At 40.5% G+C, this 25,714-nt stretch overlaps 1 protein-coding gene across 8 annotated transcripts in view; it reads right to left on the bottom strand.

The window, feature by feature from the left end:
- The window catches only part of CHRDL1 (chordin like 1), a gene marked incomplete at its 3' end in the record, with an annotated part of 116,253 nt that overhangs the window by 71,441 nt on the left and 19,098 nt on the right, over positions 1 to 25,714 (bottom strand). For all 8 annotated transcript variants that reach the window (XM_081221296.1, XM_081221294.1, XM_081221299.1 and 5 more), the window contains exons 3-4: positions 18,833 to 18,945; positions 16,124 to 16,217 (exon numbers count right to left, since the gene is read on the bottom strand). In XM_081221296.1, coding sequence (XP_081077422.1) covers positions 16,124 to 16,217; positions 18,833 to 18,945 — 207 coding nt within the window. The remainder of the gene's footprint in view (positions 1 to 16,123; positions 16,218 to 18,832; positions 18,946 to 25,714) is intronic.

The raw sequence follows: 25,714 nt of genomic DNA, 5'->3' as shown, positions 1-25,714 counted from the left end.
AGCCCCTCCCAAGCTGATTTCTTTCTAATGCATCTCCCTGGCTCTGGCCCTCAGTGCTATGCTGCTTCTATTTTGTGTTCCCACACATGAGGACAGACCTGCTGACCTAGGCCTCCAGGCAGGGCTGCCCCGTCTGCACAACAACAGCTTCCCACCTGCCCTGTGCCCCAACTGGAGACCGAGAAAACAAACCCAAATGGACACCAAATTATGGCTCCATTTGCCAAAATTTACATTTTGATAAGCCACATGCTGAAAAAATCTATTGTTCTAGGCTTAGGATGTGGTCTAGGCAGGCACCTATTTGAAACTAGCCAAACACGGCCACTAAGTCTTAGCATAAAAGCCTCATCTCCATCCTGGCCAGTGTGTTCCTACTTCCCCAGACTGAACCCTGGCCCTGTATTCTAAGATAATGATGAGAGCTTGCATTTATGGAGGGCTTACTATGGGCTGGGCCCCGTGCTAAGCGCCTTACGTGTACTAATTCATCTAATCCTCACAACAGTCCCTTGAGGCAGGAACTACTTACCTACACGTGCGCGCGCGCGCGCGCGCGCACACACACGATCTCACCCACTCAGACACGCACCTCACACACGCGCACACTGGTACTGAGTGCGTGTCCACTGAAGGAAGCCTCTCTGCCGTCTCCTCAGTGCTCGGTTCTTAAAAGTCCCCACCCCAAAGTCTCTCCACTGACATCTAGAATTCTATCGGTTGTGATTTCTTTTAGTTAAGCATTCACCTTATCTGTTGATAAAGAGCGAAGCCCCCCCGGAAGGGGTAACCCAGCCTCCTTCCCACCAGGTGACAGTGACAATGGGAGAGCTGAGTGGATGGGAGAGAGGGGAGCATGTGGAGGACTGAGAGAGAGGAATGGGGGTGCAAAAAGATGTCTGGGAGTACTAAACACAAATGTCTCCTCCTCCCAATGTCTGCAGTGAGCTGGGTGTACAGAGTAATGTCAAACTCTAGGACAGGGCTTCCCTGGTGGCGCAGTGGTTGAGAATCTGCCTGCTAATGCAGGGGACATGGGTTTGAGCCCTGGTCTGGGAGGATCCCACATGCCGCGGAGCAACTAGGCCCGTGAGCCACAACTACTGAGCCTGCGCGTCTGGAGCCTATGCTCCGCAACAAGAGAGACCGCGATAGTGAGAGGCCCGCGCACCGTGATGAAGAGTGGTCCCCGCTTGCCACAACTAGAGAAAGCCCTCGCACAGAAACGAAGACCCAACATAGCAAAAATTAATTAATTAATTAATAAACTCCTACCCCCAACATCTTCTAAAAAAAAAAAACTCTAGGACATATGAGGTCCTTTGAGACTAGGCCTCCATCAACCTGACCTTTCCAGCCTCTTCCTTCCTGCAAAGTCCATACTCACTCCAGTCATGCCCCCCCACACATGCCTTTGTGCATGCCCTCCCCTTCCTCCTTCTCCAACTGGCAAAGTCCCATTCATCTCTCAGAACCCAGCTTGGATGTCAAATGTGGACTCCTCTCTTAGGAGCCTGGCTCCCGGCTCTTGTACAGGGTCTCTCTCTCCTGTCTCTGTCTGATGGGCCTTCATCCATACCTCTACTGGGGTACTCATCATGTTATGTTGTAATGATTTCGTTATGCCTGTCTCCTCCACTAGACTATGAGCTCCTTGAGGCAGGGACTCTGAAACCTCAGCACCATACGTGGGACCCAGCCCCAAGCTTGTACTCAGTGAAATGAATGAATGAATGAGTGAATGAATGAATGAGTAGACGTGCACCATCAACTCTGGTTGGGAGGAGACTCCCTTTCCTGGGCTTCTCTGGGTGAGGCTGCTATCCAGTGTTTCTCAATAGGGTCACCACTGGAATTTTCTTGTTCCTACTCACTTCTTCACTGCATTGTGTTCCTACTCACTGTGAAACATTTAGCATCCCTGGTTCCTGCCCACGAAATGCTAAGGACATTCCACAACCACTGTGATGACCAAAACAGTTCCTCAATATTTCCAAAGCCACGAGGGTGGTAGGGTGATCCTGCCTGGTTGGGAAGCAGCACTACAGCAATGGTTTCTACCCCTGATCCCGGTGGTCTAAGAGGCCCCCTGCAGTACGGTCATGCTGTGCTCCTGCACAAGGTGCTGGATGATGGACTCCAGCCAGGATGTGAATTAGTAAGAAAGTGGGGAGTGAAGCAGCCCTGGCCTGCTAACAGGAATTATGGCAGCCTAATCAGCACACAGCAGTACAAAGAATCCTGCTCAATGTTTTTACGACTGGGGGCAGGGGGAGGGGTCAGACCTAGCCAAAAAAATTAAAAACCCGTAAAGCTTTCAAGGCAGCCCAGAGATTGTTACCTTGTCTCTGAGTGCATTCTCAGCATTGCCCCCATGTTTCTGGCAAGGCTCACTCTACTTTGAAAACATCAGCATTACTGGGCATCACCCTCACTCAGGGCACCTCTGAAAATCTAATTAGAAAGAAATAGAAAAGAAAGGCAGAGGTGATGCCATTTATTTTATCCTTCTGCCTGACACTCATTAAACCTGTCACCTCTTTCCTTTAGACACCCCACAGCTTTCTTTTTTTTTTTTGCTTATTTTTTTTAGCTTTATTTTATAACTATTTTAAAAAATTGAAGTATAGTTAATTCACAATGTTGTGCTAGTTTCAGGTGTACAGCAAAGTGATTCAGTTTATATATATATATATATTCTTTTTCAGATTCTTTTCCCTGAGGCTGGAGACATATGGTCAGTGCCTGGGCACGTGGCTGCTGTCATTGGGCTCTACGGGAACAAGTACCGAGTTTCAGGCTTTGCCCGCATTCTCTCTTAGAGATGTAATCTGGGGACTCAGGATTTAAGTTCTTTCTCTCCCCTGCGGTACACTGCCTTGCATATATATATATATATATATATATATATATATATATATATATATATATACCTCTTTATACTTTTCAAAGCAATTTCACACATCCACTTGGCTTTCACTGTCAATAAAAACCTTCAGAGAAGGTAGGAATTATCACTCTTATTTTGCAAGTTGAGAAAACAGGCACAAAGACGCTAGCTGGCTCTGTGAAAGTCCCACACTGAATTAGGGGGAGAGCAGGGTTAGACCCCATCTCTTCACTGGCTGTGTGCCTTCCTGCCTCCCCCACCTTGATAGCACAGTACAGCCTCACCTGGGGGGAGGGAATGTCATACCCATACAACCGGAGCTCTCTCTCCATCCCAAATGTGGTCCTGATTCTGGAAGCTAAATGGGCCCTCTAGTCAGTGATATAGACCTAAAGCCAGATGGCTTCATCCAGATGCCAACACACTGGTGCACTCTGCAGCTTGGAAGTCAAAGCCCCAAATGCCCCCAAATGCCTTCTTCCTAGTTCCAAGGGCATACCTGAAGGACAGAGAGCACACCCTTCTCCAGACTTTGGTATTGCTTTGCTTTGTGCAAAAACAAGCAGACAAAACCCAGACCAAACCAAACCACACAACAAGAAGACCAAAATAATATAGACAAGTAAACACAAATAGTAGTCCCCAAACAGCCATATGCACATACACAATCTTCTGCTCAATTGTAACATTTAAAGGTCTTCTGGTCACCTTTTGCCTCCAATCATAATCACCAAAACAAATGAAAATGTAGTGCCATTTAAAAATATGTTATGCTGGGAAATACAACTGACAGACCTAAAACATAAATGTACAGTTGAATTGAGGATTATAAAGCCAACACCCTTGTAACTACCACACAGGTCAAGAAGGCTCCATCGCTCCCCACTGGAGGTAACCACAATCCTGACTTCTGGGACAATCACTTCCTTGCTTTTCATTATAGTTTTATTACATTTATGCACCTCCCTCAACAATATAGTTTAGTTTTGCCTGTTTTGAACCTCATGTTAATTGAATCTCATTACATGCATTTGTGCATGTCGGTGCATCTTGCTCTTACTCAGCGTTAAGCTTGAGATATAATCTACTGACTTTCAAAAGACTTCTGCTCCCCTTATTTAAGCCTGGAAATCCTTCCTTGTACCTAACTTTTTATGCTGAAGCTCATTTTTGCCCACACTCCCCATTTGGAGATGGAAGGAGAAAGCTAATCAGCATCCTCTAAGACCCATTTATCTTTCTGAAGTTTGTTGAAGTCCCTTTAGTCTTTCTTTCACCAGGCTCAGTAATCACACTTTTCTTTCAACATTGCCTCATAGGTTTGATACTCTAGTCCTTTAATAATCTTTCTAATAAAACCATACTGAATAGCTCCAGACGTGACTGCCCTCAGAAAGCAATCTCAGAGGAGGCCCTTTCGGCGATGTACTTCTCCAGGTAAAGGGAAACAGGGATACAGTTCTACCCCTATGGATTTCTCCAAAAGATAACAAAACCTGCCAGTAATCAGCTCCTAATACATGATGCTCTCTGAAGTTCCCTGGGAAACATTAATAATGAATATGTCTGTCTTTCAAAACCCAGCATTTCACAGTCATTACTGGCAGTTACTGCTTGTCAGACCTGTCATTGTCAAAGACAATGCGGTCTCTGCAGTCTTCCTCATCCTATGAAAACTATGCTCAGAAAACCAACATTTGCTAGATTCTTCTAAGACCCCTTGGTTATCTCCTGACTTTGCTTTCTCATCTCTACCACCAGCCTCTTCTCAAATTTCTTTTCCATTCTTGTCCCCATTTAAAAAAGAGACATGCTACAACATGGATGAACCTGGAAGACATTCTGCTAAGTGAAATGAGCCAGGCACAAAAGGAAATATACTGTATGATTCCATTTATATGAGGTTCCTAGAGGAGTCAGATTCACAGAGACACAAAGTAGAATGGTGGTGGCCAGGAGCTAGGGGAGGGGGAAATGGGGAGTGGCTTATAAGAACGGAGTTTCAGTTTGGGAAGATGAAAAAATTCCTGAGATGGATGGTGGTGATGGCTGTCCAACAATGTATGTGTATTTAATGCCACAGAACTGTACAGTTGAAAGTGATTAAAATGGGAAATTTTGTTATACATACTTTGTTACCGTAAAATTTTTTAAAAATAAAAAAAGATTTTTTAAAAAGAAGGAAGGGAGAGGGAGGGAAGAGGGAGGAAGGGAAATAGAGAGAGAAAGCGAGGAAAAAAGCAAGCCCCATTTCCCTGCCCGTCTTGTTCCCTAACCCTAACCCCCATTTCCCTCCTATTGAAATACTAAAGGAATACCGCCTATAAAAGGTAGGGTGGTGAGCGTGGACTCTGGTTTGGCCTTAGATCCCTGAAGGCAGGATCTTGTGAATGTGAAGAATTCAAAGCTGCATGAATTTGCTAAAGGAAAGAAAATGGAGCTTGCAGGGACACTCACCTTATCTCTCTGTTTTAAAAGTAACCTCTACTCCCAAGTTTGAGGTCTTTCCTTTTCTCCCCAATTAAAAAAAAAATCCAGCCAACCTTCTTCCTCCCCCTCCTGCAGACAACTTTGATTTATCCCTTTCTTTAAAGATACAGTACATATACTTCATAGACTCTCTCCAATTCAGGGAGTACAGCCCTAAAAAAAAAACAGAAAAAAAAAACCCTGTCTCAGCAGTCACATATCTATTGCTGGACCACTTCCCACTCTCTGGGTCTTAACGTGTATGTGGCAAAGACAAAAGACAACACATCAAGATATCTCTAAAACAGACTAATTTATGGCCAAAAAAATGGAGTCCTGTGAGGAGGTAGGTTTTGGAACAGATTTTAATAACTGTCATCCCCAATCTGCCAGTTTCTAAAATCACTTTTAGGGAATAGCTGACAGTGTAAAAAATCTAGATACAAAAATCAGAGGAAAATCAGTCTAATAAAGACTGCTATTTATCTTAGTGGCTGCAAATAATCTGGTAAATCTTCTGGGCTATAGTTATTTTGCATCCAAAACCCTGAAGTGAAACCCTTTGGCTCTAGACAACAGATAGCAAGGATATTTGGTTACTTCTGAAACATATTGGTTTTAAGTTAAGAACCCCAAAGTGAAAAACTTGAGAGAGTTAGCAACTCATCCTAGAAACCACTGTGTCTTCTGCCACGAATACAGAACTTATCCTTGATATTACAGAGAGGCTCCTCCTTCACCCCTACCCCCCACCCCGCCCCTGCCCCTGCATAACTCTTCCAGGTACCCAGGTTAGTGGCCTCAGGATCTTCCCCCACTCACCCCCCATTCACTACCATCAGATTCTGCTTTCTAGATCCTGTGTGCTAGTTACATTAAAAATGATTAATAAGAGTTATCACCTCCAAAGATAGATGAATTCATCAATAATCAAAGTCTGAATTCAAAAGATGAAGCTGTAAGATTTTAATAGCATTTCAGGTATCAGGCAACCTGGCAGGGAAGTAGGGTGGGGTGGGAGAAGGGGAGCCTGACACTATGCTGGCTGGACAGGTCACGGGAAACTAAGGTAATCATCTCCTGCTCTGCTTACTCAGAAAGCAGGCCCTGGTTTCTGGGTCACCCCTACAACCAGGAAGAAAGCTCACTAAAGGACATTTTACTAATCCTTTCCTTAAAATACCCTAGATGTGACTCTTATTTCAAACTAAGTTGAAAACAGACTAAGCTGAAAACACTGATTTTATTTCAAACTATGTTGATTGCTTTTCCCTTTGAGAGTTTCATTTGTTTATCAACAGAAATTCCTGGGCTAATTCCGAGAAATGCCATTCATTTCTCGCCAACAACAAGTCACGGACAGTGGGTTGGGTAGAGGGGTGAGCTCCCCACGGAGGGTCCTTCTTTCTGGACCTGACAGCCAGGGGCTCTGAATGTGGACGATGGCAGACGAGAAAGGCTCTGGGTGGGAGCTCTGGGAAAGCAGGGAGACCAGCCAGAGGGAACAGTGAGTACATGTTACCGCGGGGTTGGTCCTGGAGGAGTGTCACATAGGCAAAGTATGTTTCTGGGGGTGCTGTGCTCCCCATTATCAGAGAAACAATGTTGTCAAGTTGCCCCCAGCTCTCTGCAGATGCACAGGGCCTTGCCCAGGATCTTGCCCAGGACTGCTCTATGCAGGCAATGCTCTCACCTCAAGATCTCCCCTGGGCCCTGTTACCATAGTGACCCGTCCCCCATCCAAGTGCAACAGAATTACTTGAGGCGCTTGTTTAAAATGCAGAATACCCACTATAGCCCAACTGAATCAGAATTTTTAGTGTAGGGCCCGGGAGTCTGCATTTTATTAAATCCCTTTAAGCACACTAAAGTTTAAGCAATATTAATTTAGGGTCTTGTTCTAAAACGGCTTGCTACTCTAATGAACTTCTCCAAACTAAGATACTGTATTTACCAATAGCTTATTGCTGTAATACAAACAACTTTTAGAAATTGAATGGCATAATCCAAGACTTCCTAAAACATATACTAAAGAACACTAATCCTGCTAATAAGTACTCTACAAAAACCAGGTCCCATGGCTGAATAAGTTTGAAAAATACTTCATCCCATACACTCACTTATATATTCAGAGTGCATATTAACATACTAAAGGCTTTGAGAAGTCCTGCATTAAAATAAACCTGTCTAACTTTCTCTAATCCAGAAACCCTCGTTTATTTGACCATATAAATGTTTTCTCTAGTTAACCCTATTAATTGTCCCATAAAATTGTGTTCCTTGCAGCAAACTTTGGGAAACAATGTCTTAACCCAGAAGAATGATTGTAGTGGTGGAGGTTTCTTAAATATAGCAAGCACGTGGGAGATTTATTTGGACAAATAGGGCTTTTCAGTATCCCTCAGTGATGTGCCACCTTCTTCACCTTTACATGGGGCCAGCTTTGATTAACGTCCATTGAAAGAAATAGAAGAGTTCTGCTCTACCATGACAGAAAGCCATAGTTTTCCTAAATGTCTTGTTCTTGTATGGCATAAGGGCTTCTAGAATGCTAACAGGAAATCACATTCTTTTTCAAAAAGGAACTAAATCCCCAGGGTGTACCAGAGCTAAAAATCACCTCACCTGGCAGAAGGCAAGTGGGATGCCACTTTCCTGGAGAAGTTTTAACCCTTTATACTCTGCAGCGTTCAAAGACCAAGTGCATGAGGAAAACAATGGAAATAAACCATGGAAGACAGTGAAAGAGGTCTAAGAGGTAAGACGGCAGTCAGTATAGACATGGAGGATCTACCCATCAACAGTGAACATCTGTGTGGCCACCTCTCAGTAATCAGTACAAGAATGCTAACGGTGATAATAATAATAATAAAGTAAAACCTCTGCTATCCAGAGACCAACATTCCAGAACCCTCAGGCTTTTGGATAGCTCTAGACCCAGAAAGAGTTTTTATAAATATACCAATCTTTTGGGAATTCCCTGGCAGTCCAGTGGTTAGGACTCTGCGCTCTCACTGCCAAGGGCCTGGGTTCAATCCCTGGTCAGGGAACTAAGATCATTCAAACCATGTGGCACAGCCAAAAAAATAAATAAATAAATAAATACCAATCTTTTGCAGGCAAAGAAATGACCCTTGATCAATCATCTTGTATACTACGGCTTTTGTAGTTCCCTTACAAAAAAGGGAAAATAATATGCTAATTAGCTGTTATTATGTAAAAGGAATTGATCTTTTTTAATCAAACCCAGGAGGCAAGTGAATACAGAATTCAGAAAAGAGCAAAAGGAACGAGCAGAGCACAATGGCGATTAGACATGGATGATGGCAACAGCAGCAATCAGCAGCAACCATGAGGATGGCAGCAGATACTCAAAGAGATGAATCAAAAGAAGATGGGATAGCTTTAAAATTTGGGAGAGGTTCCTCAGTAAGTTAAACATAGAATTTCCATATGACTCAGAAGTTCCACTCCTAGGTATATACCCAAAATAACCTAAAACATATGTCCCACAAAAACTTGTACATGAATGTTCATAGCACTATTCACAGTAGCCAGAAGGTGGAAACAACTCAAATGCCCATCAACTGATGGATAAACAAAATGTGGTATATCCCTACAATGAAATATTATTCAATCATAAAAAGGAATAAATTACTAATGCGTGCTACAACATGGATAAATCTTAAAAACATTATGCTAAGTGAAAGAAGCCAGATGCAAAAGACTACATATTTTATGGTTTCATTTATATGAAATGTCCAGAATAGTAAAATCCATAGAAACAGAAAGCAAATTAGTGGTCGCCAGGGGGCTGGAGCAGGACAGGTAATGGGGAATGACTATTTAACGGGCACAGGGTTTTGTTTTGGGGTGGTCAAAAAATTTCAGGAACTAGGCTAGTGGTGATGATTGCAGTAATATTGTGAATGTCCTTTTTTTTTTTTTTTTTTTTTTTTTTGCGGTAGCGGGCCTCTCACTGCTGTGGCCTCTCCCGTTGCAGAGCACAGGCTCCAGACACGCAGGCTCAGCGGCCATGGCTCACGGGCCCAGCCACTCCGCGGCATGTGGGATCTTCCCGGACCGGGGCATGAACCCATGTCCCCTGCATCGGCAGGCGGACTCTCAACCACTGCGCCATCAGGGAAGCCCATGAATGTTCTTAATGCCACTGAATTGTACACTTTAAAATCATAAATTTTATGTGTACTTTACAACAACTAAAAATAGATAAATCTCCCCCTTTAACTTTGCCCTTAGAAAAACAAACAACTGGAGGGAGAAAAAAAGGCCTGTCTACCTGATTCCTAAAACACTGGAAGTCACAGACATGGAGACAGACATAATCCTAAAACTAGACTCCCTTTTTATATAAATGTACTGGAACACAATGTGCAGACAGGCCAGCGATTACAGACCAAAAAACAGATTCAGAGTGTCTGAGTGCCATGCAGCCCTCACTCTAAACTGTCCAAGGCCAAATGGCATATAGCTACCTCCTATCTTATGTAGTCTGTTTCTGCTATAGTATAGATTTGTGTAATCCAAATTTGTTCATATGTGAGTGGTAGATAAGAGAAAGATGTTGGTATAAAACAGAAATTGCATTGGTTCATACATAATTTTCCTTAGCAAATTCATATTTTGTACCATCAAGTGACAGCAACTGAATGCGAAGTACACTAACACAACTGAAATCAGCGAACCATGAAGGAACACAGTACTCTATCCTATTCCTGTTCACCTCACATTCTCCCTCTTGGCTCAGTTTGGCCATATGCTCGGTCTTCTAAATGCTTATCACGTGATTCTTTCTGATCTTGTGCATTTTTCTCTTGTCTCTATAACTCAGCGGCCTCAACCTTTCCTTATACCCCTTTCCTTCAAGCTAAAGTCACCATTTTAAAGGATGAAGTCTCTACTGACTGTAACATTCTTTATTAGAAATCTAAGGTGACTTTTTAAACCATGCTAGTATTTTATTAGTACAGTTGTTTTATTAGTACTCTAGTTACAAAGTTGCATAAGTTTAGAGTTGTTTGCTCCAATCCTGTTTTTTTCCTTAAGCTTGTTATTTTTCAGTGTACAGTTTTGCAGAATGGGAGGATTTTCAGAAAAGCACATATCGCATTATAGCAGAAATGACTGTATTCACTAGCTAGCTCACTACCCAACTCCTGTTGAGAGAGAAATGGCATAGAGCTTCCAGCATCTCCTTACGGGAGCACACAGACTGTAGTGCATCTGTGGAAAGGTTATTTCCTTACCTGGAAATAACCTGGAATGTGAAAGACTGGGGTGAGGAGTGCCTCTCTTGGCAAAACCACACTGTCACTCTCTCTCTTAAAACCATATCATAGAACTAAACCTCTTCATACCTAGCTGAAAAGGAAACACTGGATTAGGTCTCTGGTAAGAGATCAAATCAGATATTTTGGCAAATTTATAACAGCTCTTTCATGACCTGGGAATGTTGGAATACCTCTAATGGAACCCAAGTTTATTCATTCTGAATAGCAAATTCTTAATGGAATGGCCATTTCAGAAAACTGTTAGTGGGGCTTCCCTGGTGGCACAGTGGATAAGAATCTGCCTGCCGATGCAGGGTACACAGGTTCAAGCCCTGGTCCAGGGAGATCCCACGTGCCACGGAGCAACTAAGCCCGTGTGCCACAACTACTGAGCCTGTGCTCTAAAGCCCACGTGCCACAACTACTGAGCCCGCGAGGCACAACTACTGAAGCCCATGGCCTACAGCCCATGCTCCGCAACAAGAGAAGCCACTGCAATGAAAAGCCCACGCACTGCAACGAAGAGTAGCCCCCCGCTCACCGCAGCTAGAGAAAGCCCGCGTGCAGCAACGAAGACCCAACACAGCCAAAAATAAATAAAATAAGAAAATAAATTTTTAAAAAAGAAAGAAAACTGTTAGATAATATCGTGATTTAGGCTCCTGGTCACTATAAAAGTCGTCTTTTGGTGATAAAAATTATACATAAAGAACAGAAGGAAGCAAGTCATATTCTTTCTCTCCCCCTTCCCCCTTTACCACTCAACTCCCCCAAAAAAGAAGATATGGAATTCCATTCCTACAAATATTTCATCAGGGACAACAGAGACTCCTGCTTAGAGACTGGGATGAATTTAATGACCTTTATCACTCCTGTGCAGTCTTGACCTTTTCATTATGAATGTTCTACCTTCCACGTAGCACCAGCCTCTGGACCCAGTAGAGCCCTGTGGTATGTGACCAAGACTTGATCTCTGCCATGGAGGCCTGGGGAAGTGCTGGAGAAAAAGTTTTCACTTGCTCTTCATGGGAATCGGTATCAATTTCTCTCGTAATTCTGGAAGAGCAGTCTGCATACTCTGATTTCCACAGGTCAGCAGGAGCTACAGTAGACAACCTCAAATGCAGGTGAGAACCTTGGAAATTTCAGGGGGTAAGAAGTTTAGAAAGCAAGAGTCCTGGGACACACAGAAACAGATAGGGGGTGAAGTCTCCTCTGTTCCCGCCAATGGAAGATGGGCTCTAGGCATGGCAGGTAGACCGTTCCCACAAAGTCCATCACTACCCAGTAAACACTCCCTGAAGTTGCTACTGCTGTAGGATAGTATGTAAAACCTTGCATATATGCCTTCCTTGTTTGTTTTCCCTTTTTGATATAGAACTTGTTCATCATCTTGGCTTTAAATATTCTATTTTTCAGTGAAGACGTTTTCATCACAGTGCCTTCCATTGGCTTAAGACAGAAAACTAGAGCCCCTTCCTTTGACCAAACATTCCTGTGACCCCGAAGGCATGAGTTTCCTCACGTCTAATAATCATTGGGGTGGAAGGAATACAGAGGATTCATCACATCCATCGCCCTGTCTCAAAGCAAAACTGTGCCAACTCTCTCAAATGCGTGGGTAGCTTTTTATTTCCAGAAATATGCAGTAAAGAGACTAAAGTTCTCCTTAGTCATTTATTCTAGGATTGAACAACCACTGTGTCCCAAAGTTCTTTCTTTTATCAAACTCCATTCTTCTCTGCTATGGTTTAAACCTGTTTATTCTTGTTTTATCTTCAACAGAAAAAAAAAATAGCTGGTTTGCATTCCAGTTCCATATGGCATAGAGAGCACATGAGAAAACGCCCTGCTATTTTCTGAACAAAGAAGAGTGAGAGACAAAATATAAAAGTAAACATAAATAAATAAATAAATAGATAAAACTGCAAAACTGCAAAATCATCCTCAGAAACAAAAGTAAACTCTCTATGAAATAAAACACAGGCAAAAGTACAGCAATAAATGGGGGCCAAAGTGATATGGTCCACTGGCAGCTGGGACCAGATATAGACAGTTATATTCAGACAGCTGAGTAAGAACTATGGCCTATAAATGGCTTCCTATGTAAAGCTGGGGACTAGAGTCACACTCCTCACATGTAAACAGGGGCTGACATAGCTCTGCCCACCCAAGATGGCTCCCTCACATGGACAGATTGTCCAAGATGGGCAGCTGCAGCTGAGGTCCCAATCCAAGATCATTATCAGGGACTAGCCCTGCATAAGAAAACAGAGATAGAAATAGACCATCTAGATATGAGGAAGCCCAAGTTGGGACACCAACTTATGACCTGGTTTAGTGCTAAGTGAACTATAAGGCCTGAAACTGCTACCACAAGAAAGGAAGGACTTATGCAAGAGAAAAACCCCACAGATGATGAGTTTTTAAACAAAAATTTTAGAAAACAAGGGGAAATCTGGAACTAAGAAAAGCTAACAAGAAACCCAATGAAAGTGAGAATTCACAGCTGAAAAAAAATGGATATTTGAACAATCAGAAATGGACTTTAAATAAATATTTAAATACCTTAAAGAAATAAATAAGAGAATAAGACCCTAAGAAACAATAACAGGGGTTTTATAAAATGGCAATTTGTAGATTTTTATATAGCAATAATTCAAAACACAGTTATTGGGGAAAATACAGTTATTAAAAATAAAACAACAAATAAAACCCAACAGATAGTCTATATAGTAGGCATGAAAAAGCTGGAGAAAGAATTCATGAATTGGAGGACAGAGTTGAAGTAATATATCATTCTAGGGAGTATTCCAATATATCATTAGGGGGAAAAATAAAGGAGACATTAAGAGACTCAGAGTGCAAATTAAATGAGCTGCAATGACATATACCAAAGACAAGATTAAGAATGAACAAAAAGAGAGAAGGAGAGGTAATTTTCACAAAAATAATGACTTAAAATTGAAGAGAAATTTGAGTCCTTTGGCTGAAAAAAAAATCATGTGCTGAGCAGGCTAAATAAAAACAAATCATACATCAAAACACCTCATTGTGTGCATCAAAGAAAACAGAATATCTTAAAAGCTAGAAGAAGAAGAAGACAGATTACCTATGAAAGAACTATAATCAAAGAGCAGACTTCTTATCCACAAACAAAGGAAGTCAAGAAACCATTTATTAATATCTTCAAAGTGCTGAGGGAAAATAAACATGCACCTATAATTTTATACCCAGCCAAATTATCATTCAAAAATGAGGGCAAGGGACTTCCCTGGCGGTCCAGTGGTTAAGACTCTGCACTCCCAATTCAGGGGGCCCAGGTTCAATCCCTGATCGGGGAACTACATCCCATATGCATGCCATAACTACGAGTTCACATGCCACAACTAAGAAGTCTGCATGCCACAACTAAAAAAAAAGATCCTGCCTGCTGCAACTAAAGATCCCGTGTGCTGCAACTAAGACCCAGCACAGCCTAAATAAATAAATAAATATTTTAAAAACATGAGGGCAAAATAAAGACATTTTTGCATATAAGGATTAGGGAACTTCAGTATCACTACCCACAGAAAGAACTGTTAAAGGTTACAGTTAACAAGAAAAATGAACTCACAAGGAAGTGACCTGCAAGAACAAGAAGGCAAAGGAAATGAACAGCTGGTTTCTATACTCCATAAAATGGGCTTTTAAAGTCTTAAAGATAATGGTGTTTATTTCTTTCCATTTTATCTTTTCTAGGACGTATGACCTCAATTCTTTTAATACTTTCTTTTTCTCTCAAAAGAACTGCTAGCTTATACTTTCCGTTTTTCTCAGTAATTGCTTCCTGTTACACAGCTGGGGTAGATGACAGCCATCTTCCACTCTGTGCGCTTCCACCCTATGCTCTGTGTCTGGGCCCTGCCCCAACCTCCTTCCCAGGAAAGAACAATTTCTGCACAGCCATTTAGATCAATTCCTATGACATTAGACCACTTCTAGAGACTTCTGGGATAAGCAGCTTTTATAAGGCTATTTGACAGGCAACCTGCCAGATGAAAAAAAAGAAAGAATCCTCCCATACTACACCCTTGTAATCCAGTTTAAATAGAAGAAGCAAATAAACACACACAAGAATGGTAAACTTCACTGAGGGATTTATTTTATTTCAAAGAACAACTTGTAGGTTGATGATATGCCAAGTCAGTCTCTCATATCTTGAAGCAGATACTATGGTCACCAATACTCAGAATGATAAACCTGTGACATGGCATGATCTTTTGCCATCTGGGAAAGAATCCCAAAGAATCAGAGTGCATTTACCAATGTAAGAAAGTATAAGTTATAAAGGTGTTGACAAAAAGGGCTTGGGGGTTTCTTCTCTATTCAACAAAATCTCCATTCCTGTAACATTTCAGTTAACCGAGTTGTCACTGAACCTCATTCCTAGCCTCATTTCTAGCATTTTTGCCCTGACACTTTTGGTTTCTTTCTTGTAAGTTCGGGAAGTTCCTCACTACTTTTAAAAAGCACCATTTATGCCAGAGGCTAGTGGTTCTTCATGTTTTTAGGGTCATGAACACCCCTTTAGGAATACCAATAAAGCTATGGATCTTCTCTAAAGGAATTTACACACATACATTGTTACACCAAAAACTGCAAACAATTTTAAAAGGTTTGCTAACCCACTCAAAGTCCACCCATGGACCCCAACTCTGTCCTCAAGGGAAACAGAATCAACTCACAGGACTACAAAGCTTCTAATACCTATATGGCAAGATGATCACTTACCTAGGGCTGCTGTCAGGCCCATGGGCATTCTCTGAATCATTCCGTGCTTGCATGCCTCTGGTGTGGGAGCCAGGCCCCAGACGTGAACAGAGTGTCACTGAGACAGCCCCTGCCTCAAACACCCTAGCCACAAACCATGAAGGTAGACGTCCTAATAGCCTTGGGAAAAAGTCTCTGCCTGCCTTCCCCTTAGCCTTGCTCTGAACAATGTATACATAATAACTGTACAGTCTGGAGCAGGCAGGCAGCTTTATACTGTCATAAACCCCACTGGTTCAGCTCCTTTGATTTTTTGAATAGCCCCTCATCATTTAGAAGCTATGCTCAAATGCAATTCCAGCACTAATTGTGTAGGACACGTGCCTCCATGCTACACCTCCCCTGGTGTCTGCTGCCCACAGCAGGAAGAGGCTGCTTATGGAAGAAAAATCTCCGGGCCACAATTCCCTTCCCCCAGTTGACATCCACCTTCAAATGATTAAAAGCCTAATGAAAATCTGTTACTGGGTACCCAATAACTTATTACAGCCTTGAATAGCCCACTTGGGCTATAAACAGTATTTAGAGGCCAGTGCACGCGCTACCTGAAAGTGTCCTATTGTTATTCCTGTCTGGAAGTTTCCCCTTCTGAGGAATTAGGGAAAAGGGGTGGGTTGGTGGAAGAGGGAGAGCCAGGAAAGAAAGAGGCGAACTGGTTTACCTGGGCAGCGAGGGCAGCAAAGATGAGGAATATGCACGGGAGAGAGGCAATGAAGGCTTGGACATCTGACTCGGCTGCAAAGCACATTCCCGTTCTGAAAGAGAGAGGCAACAACAATAACAAAATAAATGTTTTTCAAGGTCACTGGGATCATGCCAGTTTGGGAAACAGTCATGCAGGGACTCACCCAGACAGTGAATAACACATTCCCGAGAAACTGAATGAAATCAGCATTTTCTTTCCTTTTCTCATCACTAGCACCTCCGCTGGGTTGGTTGATAGCTTACTGGCATATTTTTCTAAGGATCACGACTGCCCCAGTTTTCAAAGCCTCCCACAATTACTGGGAGGCTTCTTCTGACTTGGCTCTGTGACGTTTCTACCATTCCCCAGTTCTTCACGTCTTTTCCAAGAGCCTAGTGTGATTTCATAATCACCTGCCCAATGTCATGGAAGGAAGGGATTAATGAGCAATGGGTCCCTTGAGCTGCTACCCACCCCTGGGCAAGGAGATAGCCCTAGCACATGGACCCTGGATTCCACATAACTCTGCCTTGGTCCCGAAGACTGAGTGCTCCCTCTTCTCATTTCCTTTTCAAGTCAGAATTTTGCTGAGAACAAGCTAGAGTTTGGAATTGAACTGATTAGCTAGTATGACTGGGGGAGGGGGCGACTGGGTCCCTGCCTGATTTACAGTGACAAGATCCCTAGCTCTGACAGCTTTCAGCCATTGCTAGAACAAAGGAAGGCTTTGGAAATCAATTTTGCATTAACATTTTCCATCTATAATTCATTTGAAGTACGGGTTACTTGTATCCATCAGGCTCTTGTGGGGGAAGAGGGTAATGAAGGGGATGTAGACAGAAGATGCCTAGCACTTGAGCCATTGGCATTGGGATCACAGTAACATTTTCACTGCCCTGCAGATAGCAAAGCCTCAGCCCCCAAGGGTTAGCTGTCCATTTCCAATGCGTTGGGTCAAGAATCTGACACAACCATGCCATACCAGGCAGTTAAGCAGTCTCCAGATGCTCTATTTAATAACTGCCCTAGCTATTTAAAGAGGCAGGCTTCTTTTACCCAAATTTGAATCACCTTACCACAAATCTTTGTCTTTTCTCATGTATTTTCTAGAATAAATTTTTGGAGCATTGCGTTTGGAAACACCACGCAGCCTCCTTACATGTCACACTCCTCAGAGCCAGGTGGTGTCCTCTTGAAGCGAGATCACCAAAGCATATCAGAAATCACTGCACCTGGCTGAGGTCTCAGCTGATTCCGCCTTAATGCCTAATACTGATTTCTGTTCTAGAGTTAATAGATTAACAAAAATAATAACCATAATGATAGTGATGTTATGCAGTTAGCATTTCTCGAATATTGACTGTGACCAAGCACTGTTTTAGGTGACTGAGATGGATTAGTGAATTTAATCCATACCATAACCCTATGAAATAGGTAATACCATTATACTATTTTAAAGGAGATGAAGTTGAAGGAATCTCAGAGAGGTTAGATAACTTGCTGAACATAACACAGCTCAGAAGTGGCAGAGCCAGGCTTGGAAGCTTGGTCTCTCTTGATTCTAGAGCCCTGTGGCCTGTTAAGACCACCTAATGTTGCCTGAAGGTTAGGTTCCCACAGGCTCAAAATTCTGAAAGCCCAAGTTTCTATTCAAATGGCAAAAGAATCAGGCTTGCAAGTGAGTGCTCCTGTTCTACCTGGGCGCTAGCGAGGAGATGCACTTCATCCATGAGGTCTCAAGTGAGAGGCTAGTCTTGAAAATTCTTTCTATATGTTCAGAATTCTCAATCCTCAAGGCCTACTACAAGGCCTCCTTTCCCAATTGGCTGAATGCATTGGTTCTCTACCAGGGGCCATTTTGCTCCACAAGTAACTTTGGCTGTGTCTGGAGACATTTTTGGTTGTCACAACTGGGGTTGATGCTACTGGTTTATAGTGGATAGAGGCCAGGGGTGCTGCTAAATATCCTACAATGCACAGGACAGCTCCCTACAACAAGAAATTATCTGTCCCCAAGAGTCAACAGGGCTGAAGCTGAGAAACCCTGGCCTAGTATATGATGGTAGAGGCTTGTTTGGAAAGATGCACCATAGCTGTGGTCCTGGGTCAGGGCCATGGAAAGATGGGACTACCTGCTTTGGCTATTGCAAACATGGCATTTAAGCTGTCCAAATGACTCTTTGAGTGACTGGACTGGAGCCAAGGCCAAGCCAAGAGAACTCTAATCCTCACAAGGTTCAGGCCAGGGTTTCACAACCTCAATCCTAATTACAGTCATTGGCTGAAATAACATAAAATACACTCTCCATATGAACCAGTTTATAATCTGTCCTAATCTCTTCTCTAAAGGCCAGGCTTGAAAGTGGTATTCAAAAATGATACTGTCTCACAATCCAGGCATTATATTGAGCTTTCTCCTCCACTCCACTTTTTCCAAGTCCTACATCATTTGGCTAAGAGACCATTAAGTATCCATCTATAGCAAATAACTCATTGAGATCCCATGAAAATCAAGCCAAAAGGCAACAGAAGAAAAAGATAGGAGATGTGTATTTTTCCTTACAATCTGCTTCCTAACTTCTTTTACGTTTTTATCACTCATGCTCCCTGGCCATCTAGGCACTTGAAAGCATCTCTGCATGCTGAGGAGCAAAGTAGGAAATCAAATTCCATTGGAGATTGTACCTCAGAGCAGATGCAGTTCACGCAGTAAACCAACCCATAAGGTTCCAGGTAAGGATGCCATCTCTCACCCACTCTGTACTTCTTGTCTTGAAACACACAATATGTCTCTGAATCTGTGAGGGGGGAGATAGAATATGCCGGTTAGAAAACATGGACCAATCACAAAATCCAAAGGCAATCACAGGTTCCATCCATTTTAGTGTACATCAAGAGAAGAGGCACAGGGAATATTTATAGAACCCCTATGATGGCTCAGTATTTTACATGCTTTCCTTATTTGATTCTACAATGACCCAGTAAGGTAGGCACTATTAGTCTCTTTTTTTTTTTTTTTTTTTTGTGGTACGCAGGCCTCTCACCGTTCTGGCCTCTCCCGTTGCGGAGCACAGGCTCTGGATGCGCAGGCGCAGCGGCTATGGCTCACGGGCCTAGCTGCTCCGTGGCATGTGGGATCTTCCCGGACTGGGGCACGAACCCGTGTCCCCTGCATCGGCCGGCAGACTCTCAACCACTTGCGCCACCAAGGAAGCCCTATTAGTCTCATTTTATAGGTGAAGGAAATCAAGAGTCATATAACTAGTTAGTAACTGACATGCGACTCAAACTCAGGTTTGCCTGACAGTGAAGCCAAAATCTTGACTACTGCTATTATAATAGTAAGATAAGGGAGCATGCCCTGTGTCTTTTTGGAAAAGGTTGTGCTCCCTTGCTTTGGAAATGGAAGCTAATGTCTGAAATGCTGATCTATCAGAACATTCTCAGAGCTGCCTGGTGGTGGTGTAGAGTGATGAATTAAACACATTGTGTTAGGTCCCTATAAAAGGCTTTGCTCACACCTGCTAACATCATTCCATCATTAAGCAAATATTTGGGCACTTGATCTTTGTTAGGCACTATGCTAAGTGCTGGGGATAAAATGCTGAGCAGAAACACACACAGTCCTTGTTCTCATTCAACGTATAGACTTCTTGCTTCAACAATTCTCAATTAACTAAAAGTAATGTTTCCTTCCCCTTTGCTGGAATATAATCTTTCATAGCCACAGCTTATCTTGTATCATATTTACTTGAGCACATATTGTGTTACTTGTCTTATTTTACATCTCTCATTTCTCCATTAAGGTAAAAGGTCCTCGAATGTAGAAAACATTTATTCTTCACTCTCCATCTATCACGTGGCCCAGCACACTGTGGCCAATAACTGTAAGCAACTAACAAATGACTAGTAAATGAATTTCCAAATCATGTGGTTTGTCTTCCAATCCCATCCTCTTCTGTCTCCTGCTTCCCATCCTCCTTCCCATCATACAAGGTCAAAATAAACTGAGACACCTCTTGTTGCAAGCACATTAATTTCCCCACACACTCCCCAGTAGATACTGCCTTGTTGATCAAAATTGAAAGAATAAAGACAGATAAGCAAGAAACAAGAAGAAGATATTTCCAACAAATAAATTATTAATATAAATACAGTGTTAGCATCTGGAATATTTTCCAATTATTCAAATCAATAAGTAAAGGACCAACCAATCCAATAGAAAAATGATCTAAGCACATGAAGAGCAATTTAGAGAAGAAATGAGAGCAGGCAATAAACAGGAAAATATGTTCAACCTCATTAGTAATCAGAGATTCAAATTAAAACTACACTGAGATAAATGCCTCAAGTGTCACTTATTGCTTCAAAGACCCTCTGTGATTCTTTCCAGCTTCCCACAAGGTAAGTTCAAATTTACTTTTCAAATCTTTATTTCCAACTTCTTCAGGACGATGAACTGGGAGCCAGAAAATCTGGGTCTGAATCCTAACTAGCTCTAGTTCTGTGGCATCGAGCAAGTCACTTAACTCTGTCAATCTCAATTTTCAGCATCTATGAAATATGGACTATATGTTTCTCAAGCAAATGTTGGAGAATTAGATAAAGCTCCTTGTAAATTATAAAGTGCTACAAAACGTAGAGTGTTATTTTATAATAATTGATTATTTTCTAATTAGAAAGGTAATGCCTGCTCAGTGTAGAAAATTGGAAAACACAGAAAAAGAAAAAATAAAAATGTAAAAGTATATAGAAAAAAAAGAAACATTCCGTTCACACAATTCCAGCACAAGAAGAAACCACGTTTAATATGTCGGTAATTCATAAATTGCCTGTGGATTGAAGGAAAAAATCAAAAGGGAAATTAGAACATATCTAATAATTTATTAATAATTATAATAATTTAAAGTATCTAGTAATTTAAAAGAAAATAAAACCACAGCATATCAAAATTAGTGGGATTCAACTAAAGAAGTACTTAGAGGGAAATTTATATCGCTAAGTACCTATATTAGAAAAGGGGAACAATCTCAAATCAATGCCTTAAGAAACTAGAAAAACGCAGAACAAAATAAACCAAAAGTAAATAGAAGGAATGAATAATAAAAAAACAGAAGTCAATGAAATTGAAAACAAAATCAATAGAAAAAAATGAATGAAACCAGAACCTGGTTCTCTAAGACAATCAGTAAAATTGATAAACTTCTAGTAAGACTAACAAAGATAAAAAGAGAGAAGATGCAAATTACTAATACAGGGACAAAAGAGAGGTCTTTATATAGATGCTATAGATATTAAAAGGGCAATATTATGAATAATTTTACACCAGTTAACATCTTAGATGAAATGGATGAATTATTTGAAAGACACAATTACCAAAGCTTACTCAAGGAAAGACAGATAATCTGAATAGTCCTACATCTTCTAAAGAAAGGCAAAGAAGCAGCATAGCCAAAACAATTTTGAAAAAGAAAGATGTTGGAAGACACACACTATGTGATTTCAAGGCAATATAAAACTAAAGTTTTCAAGATAGTGTGGTGTTGGAAAAAGGTTAGACAAATATGCCAATGGAATAGGATGGAGAGTCAAAAAACAGACAAGGACCCACACTTATGGGTCTATTGATTTTCAACAGAGGCTTACCAAAAAACTGAGTAGAAAGTACACAAAGTTCCCACATATCCCCACTTCACCTCACCCCCACTTTTTCCTGGCATTAAGCTCTTGCATTAGTGTGGTACATTTGTTACAATTAATGAACCGATACTGATATATCAATATTAAATAAAGTACACAGTTTACATGAGAACTCACTCTTTGCATAGTTCTATGTGTTACGACAAATGTATAATGACATATATCCACCATTATAGTATCATACAGAATAGTTTCACTGCCCTAAATATCCCCTACTCTGCCTATTCATCTTTCCCCCACTCCACTCCCACAACTCCCGAAAACCACTGACTTTTTACTGTCTCTATAGTTTTGTCTTTTCCAAGATGTCATATAGTTGGAATCATAGGGTATGCAGTCTTTTTAGACTGGCTTCTTTCACTTAGCAATATGCATTTAAGATTCCTCTATGTCTTTTCATGGCTTGACAGCTCATTTATCATTGAATAATATTCCATTGTATGGATGTACAGCTTGTTTCTCAATTCACCTGTTGAAGGACATCTCGGTTGCTTCCAATTTTTGGAAATTGTGAATAAAGCTGCTAAAAACACTTGTGTGCAGGTTTCTGTGTGGCATAACTTTTCAACTCATTTGCATAATACCTGGGAGTGTGGTTGCTGGATTTTAGAGTAAGGCTACATCTAGCTTTTTAAGAAACTGCCAAACTGTCTTCCAAAGTGACTGTACCATCTTGCACTCCCACAAGCAATGAATGAGAGTTCCTGCTGTCTCCACATTCTAATAGGTATGCAGTGGTATCTCATTTGTTGTTTGAATTTTCAATTCCCTAATGACATTTGAAATTGAGCATCTTTTCATATACTTGCTTGCCATGTATGTATCTTCTTTGGTGAGGTATCTGTTTAGCTCTTTTGCCCATTTATTAATTGCATTGTTCATTTTCTTATTGTTGAGTCTTAAGAGTTACTTGTATATTTTCAGTACAAGCCCTCTATCAGATATGCATTTTGCAAGTATTTTCCCTCAGTCTGTGGCTTGTCTTTTCACTCTCTTAACAGTGTCTTTGGCACAGCAGAATTTTTCACTTGTAATAAAGTCCAGTTTATCAACTTTTTCTTTCATGGAGCATACTTTTGTTGTATCTGAAAACTCATTAACAAACCCAAGGTCACCTAGATTTTCTCCTATGTTACTTTCTGGAAGTTTTATAGTTTTGCATTTTAGTTCTTTGATCCACTTTGTAAGTTATTTTTATGGTCATTTTTTGCATGCAGATGTCTAGTTGTTCCAGTACCATTTGTTGAAAAGAGTATCCTTTTTTCCAATGAATTGTCCTTGATCTTTTTGTTGAAGATCAGTTGACTATATTTGTGTGGGTCTATTTCTGGGCTATGCTCCACTGATCCATTTGTCTATTCTTTCTATGGCATCACATTGTCTTAATTACTCAAGCTTCATAGCAAGTCTTGAAGTTGGGTAGTTTCAGTTCTCTAACTTTGTTGATGTTCTTCAATATTGTGTTGGCAATTTTGGGTCTTTTGCCTTTCCATATAAACTTCAGAGATACTTTGTTGATTTCCACAAAGTAAATTTCTAGGATTTTGATTGGTATTTTATTGAATCTATAGATCAAGTCATGAAGTACTGGTATCTTAACAATACTGAGTCTTTCTACCCATGAACATGGAATCTCTTTCCAGTTATTTGATTTCTTTCCTGAGAGTTTTGTAGTTTTCCTCATATAGATCTTATACACATTTTGCTAAATTTATATCTAAGTACTTCATTTTTGGTGCTAATGTAAATGATTGTTTTCAATTACGAATTCCAATTGTTCATTGATAGTATATAGGAAAACAATTGACTTTCATATATTAACCTCATATCCTTAAACCTTCCTATAATTGCTTGTCAATTTTAGGAGGGTGTTTTGGCTGATTCTTTGGGATTTTTAAAATAATCATGTCATCTGCTAGCAAAGGTAGTTTTACTTCTTCCTTCCAAATATGTATACACTTTATTTCCATTTCCCACCTTATTGCATTAGTTAGGACTTCCAGTACAACAATGAATAGGAATGGTGAGAGAGGACACCATTGCCTTGTTCTTGATCTTAGGGGCAAAACATACAGCTTCACTCCATTAAGTGTGGTATTAGCTGTAGATTTTTGTATAGATGGTCTTTATGAAGTTGAAGAAGTCCCCCTCTATTTCTCGTTTGCTGTATAGTGTTGGCTTTTGTCAAATGGCTTTTCTGCATCTTCTGATATCATCCTGTAGTTTTTCTTTATTAGCCTATTGATGTGATGGATTACATTAATTGATCTTTGAATGATGAAACAGCCTTGCATACCTGGAATAAATCCCACTTGACTGGATTTGTCCTACATTGTTTGATTCAATTTGCTAAAATTTTGTTGAGGATTTGGGCATGGGAGATATTACTCTGCAGTTTTCCTTTCTTATCATGTCTTTGTCTGGTTTTGGTATTAGGGTAATACTGGTCTCATAGAATGAGTCAGAAAATGTTCTCTCTGCTTCTATCTTCTGAAACTGATAGTAGAGTAGTACTGGTATTATTTCTTCCTTAAATGTTTGGTAAAATTCACCAGTACATCATGGCGTGGTGCTTTCTGTTTTGGAAGACTGTTAATTTCTTTAACAGATATAAGCCTATTCAGATTGTCTATTTCTTCTTGTGTGAGTTTTGGTTGGTTGTATCTTCCCAGGTATTGGTAAGTTTCTTCCTAAGTTATCACTATGATGGCATGGAGTTGTTCATAATATTTTTTATTATGCTTTTGGTAGTAGTGATGGCCTTTCTTTCATTTCTGATATTAGTAATTTGTGCTTTCTCTCTCTTTTTCTTAGTTAACCTGACTAGAGGTTTATCTATTTTCTTGATCTTTTCAAAGAACCAGTTTTTGGTTTCATTGATTTTTCTCTATTGTTTTCCTGGTTCACTTTCATTGATTTCTGCTTTAATTTTTTTAAAATTTCTTTTCTTCTGCTTACTTTGGGTTTGATTTGCTCTTCTTTTTCTAGTTTTCTAAGGTGGAAGCTTAGATTATTGACACTAGGTCCTTTTTTTTCCCCTAATATATTAATTCTATGCTATAAATTTCCCTCTAAGCACTGCTTTCACTATATCTCATGAATTTTTATGAATTATATTTTTATTTTCATATAATACAAAATATGTTGAAACTTCACTTGAGACTTCTTTGACCTATGTGCTATTTGGAAGTATATTGTTTAACCTCTAAATATTTTGATATTTTACAGGTATCTTCATGTTATTGATTTTTAGTTTAATTCCAGTGTGTGCTGAGAGCATACTTTGTATAACTTATATTCTTATAAATTTGTTAAGGTGTGTTTTATGACCAATGAATGTGGTCTATTTTGGTGAATCTTTCATGTGAGCTTGAGAAGAATGTGTATTCTACTGTTGTTGGATGAAATACTCTGTAGATGACAATTAGATCCAGTTGATTGATGGTGTGGTTCAGTTTAACTATACTATTACTGATTTTCTGCCTGCTGGATCCTGTTAATTACTAATAGAGGGGTGTAAACGTCTCTAATTATAATAGTGGATTTGTCTGTATCTTCTTGCAGTTCTGTCAGTTTTTGCTTCACATATTTTAATGCTCTGTTAGGTATACACATAACTTTCCTTGCTCTGAAGTCTACTTTGTCTGAAAGTAATATAGTTACTCCCACTTTCTTTTGATTAGTATGTGTTAGCATGCTATATCTTTTTCCATCCCTTTACTTTTAATCTATATATATCTTTACATTTAAAGTGTGTTTCTTGTAGACAACATATAGTTGGGTCTTGTTTTTTTATAAGCCACTTTGATAGTCTGTCTTTTAATCGGTGTATATAGACCATTCACATTTAAAGTGATTATTGATACA

Source organism: Mesoplodon bidens, assembly GCF_964165515.1.
Source record: "Mesoplodon bidens genome assembly, chromosome: X".
Lineage (NCBI taxonomy): Eukaryota > Metazoa > Chordata > Mammalia > Artiodactyla > Ziphiidae > Mesoplodon > Mesoplodon bidens.
Note: the sequence above shows the minus strand (reverse complement) of the source record. Positions and strands in the feature narration are given on the sequence as shown.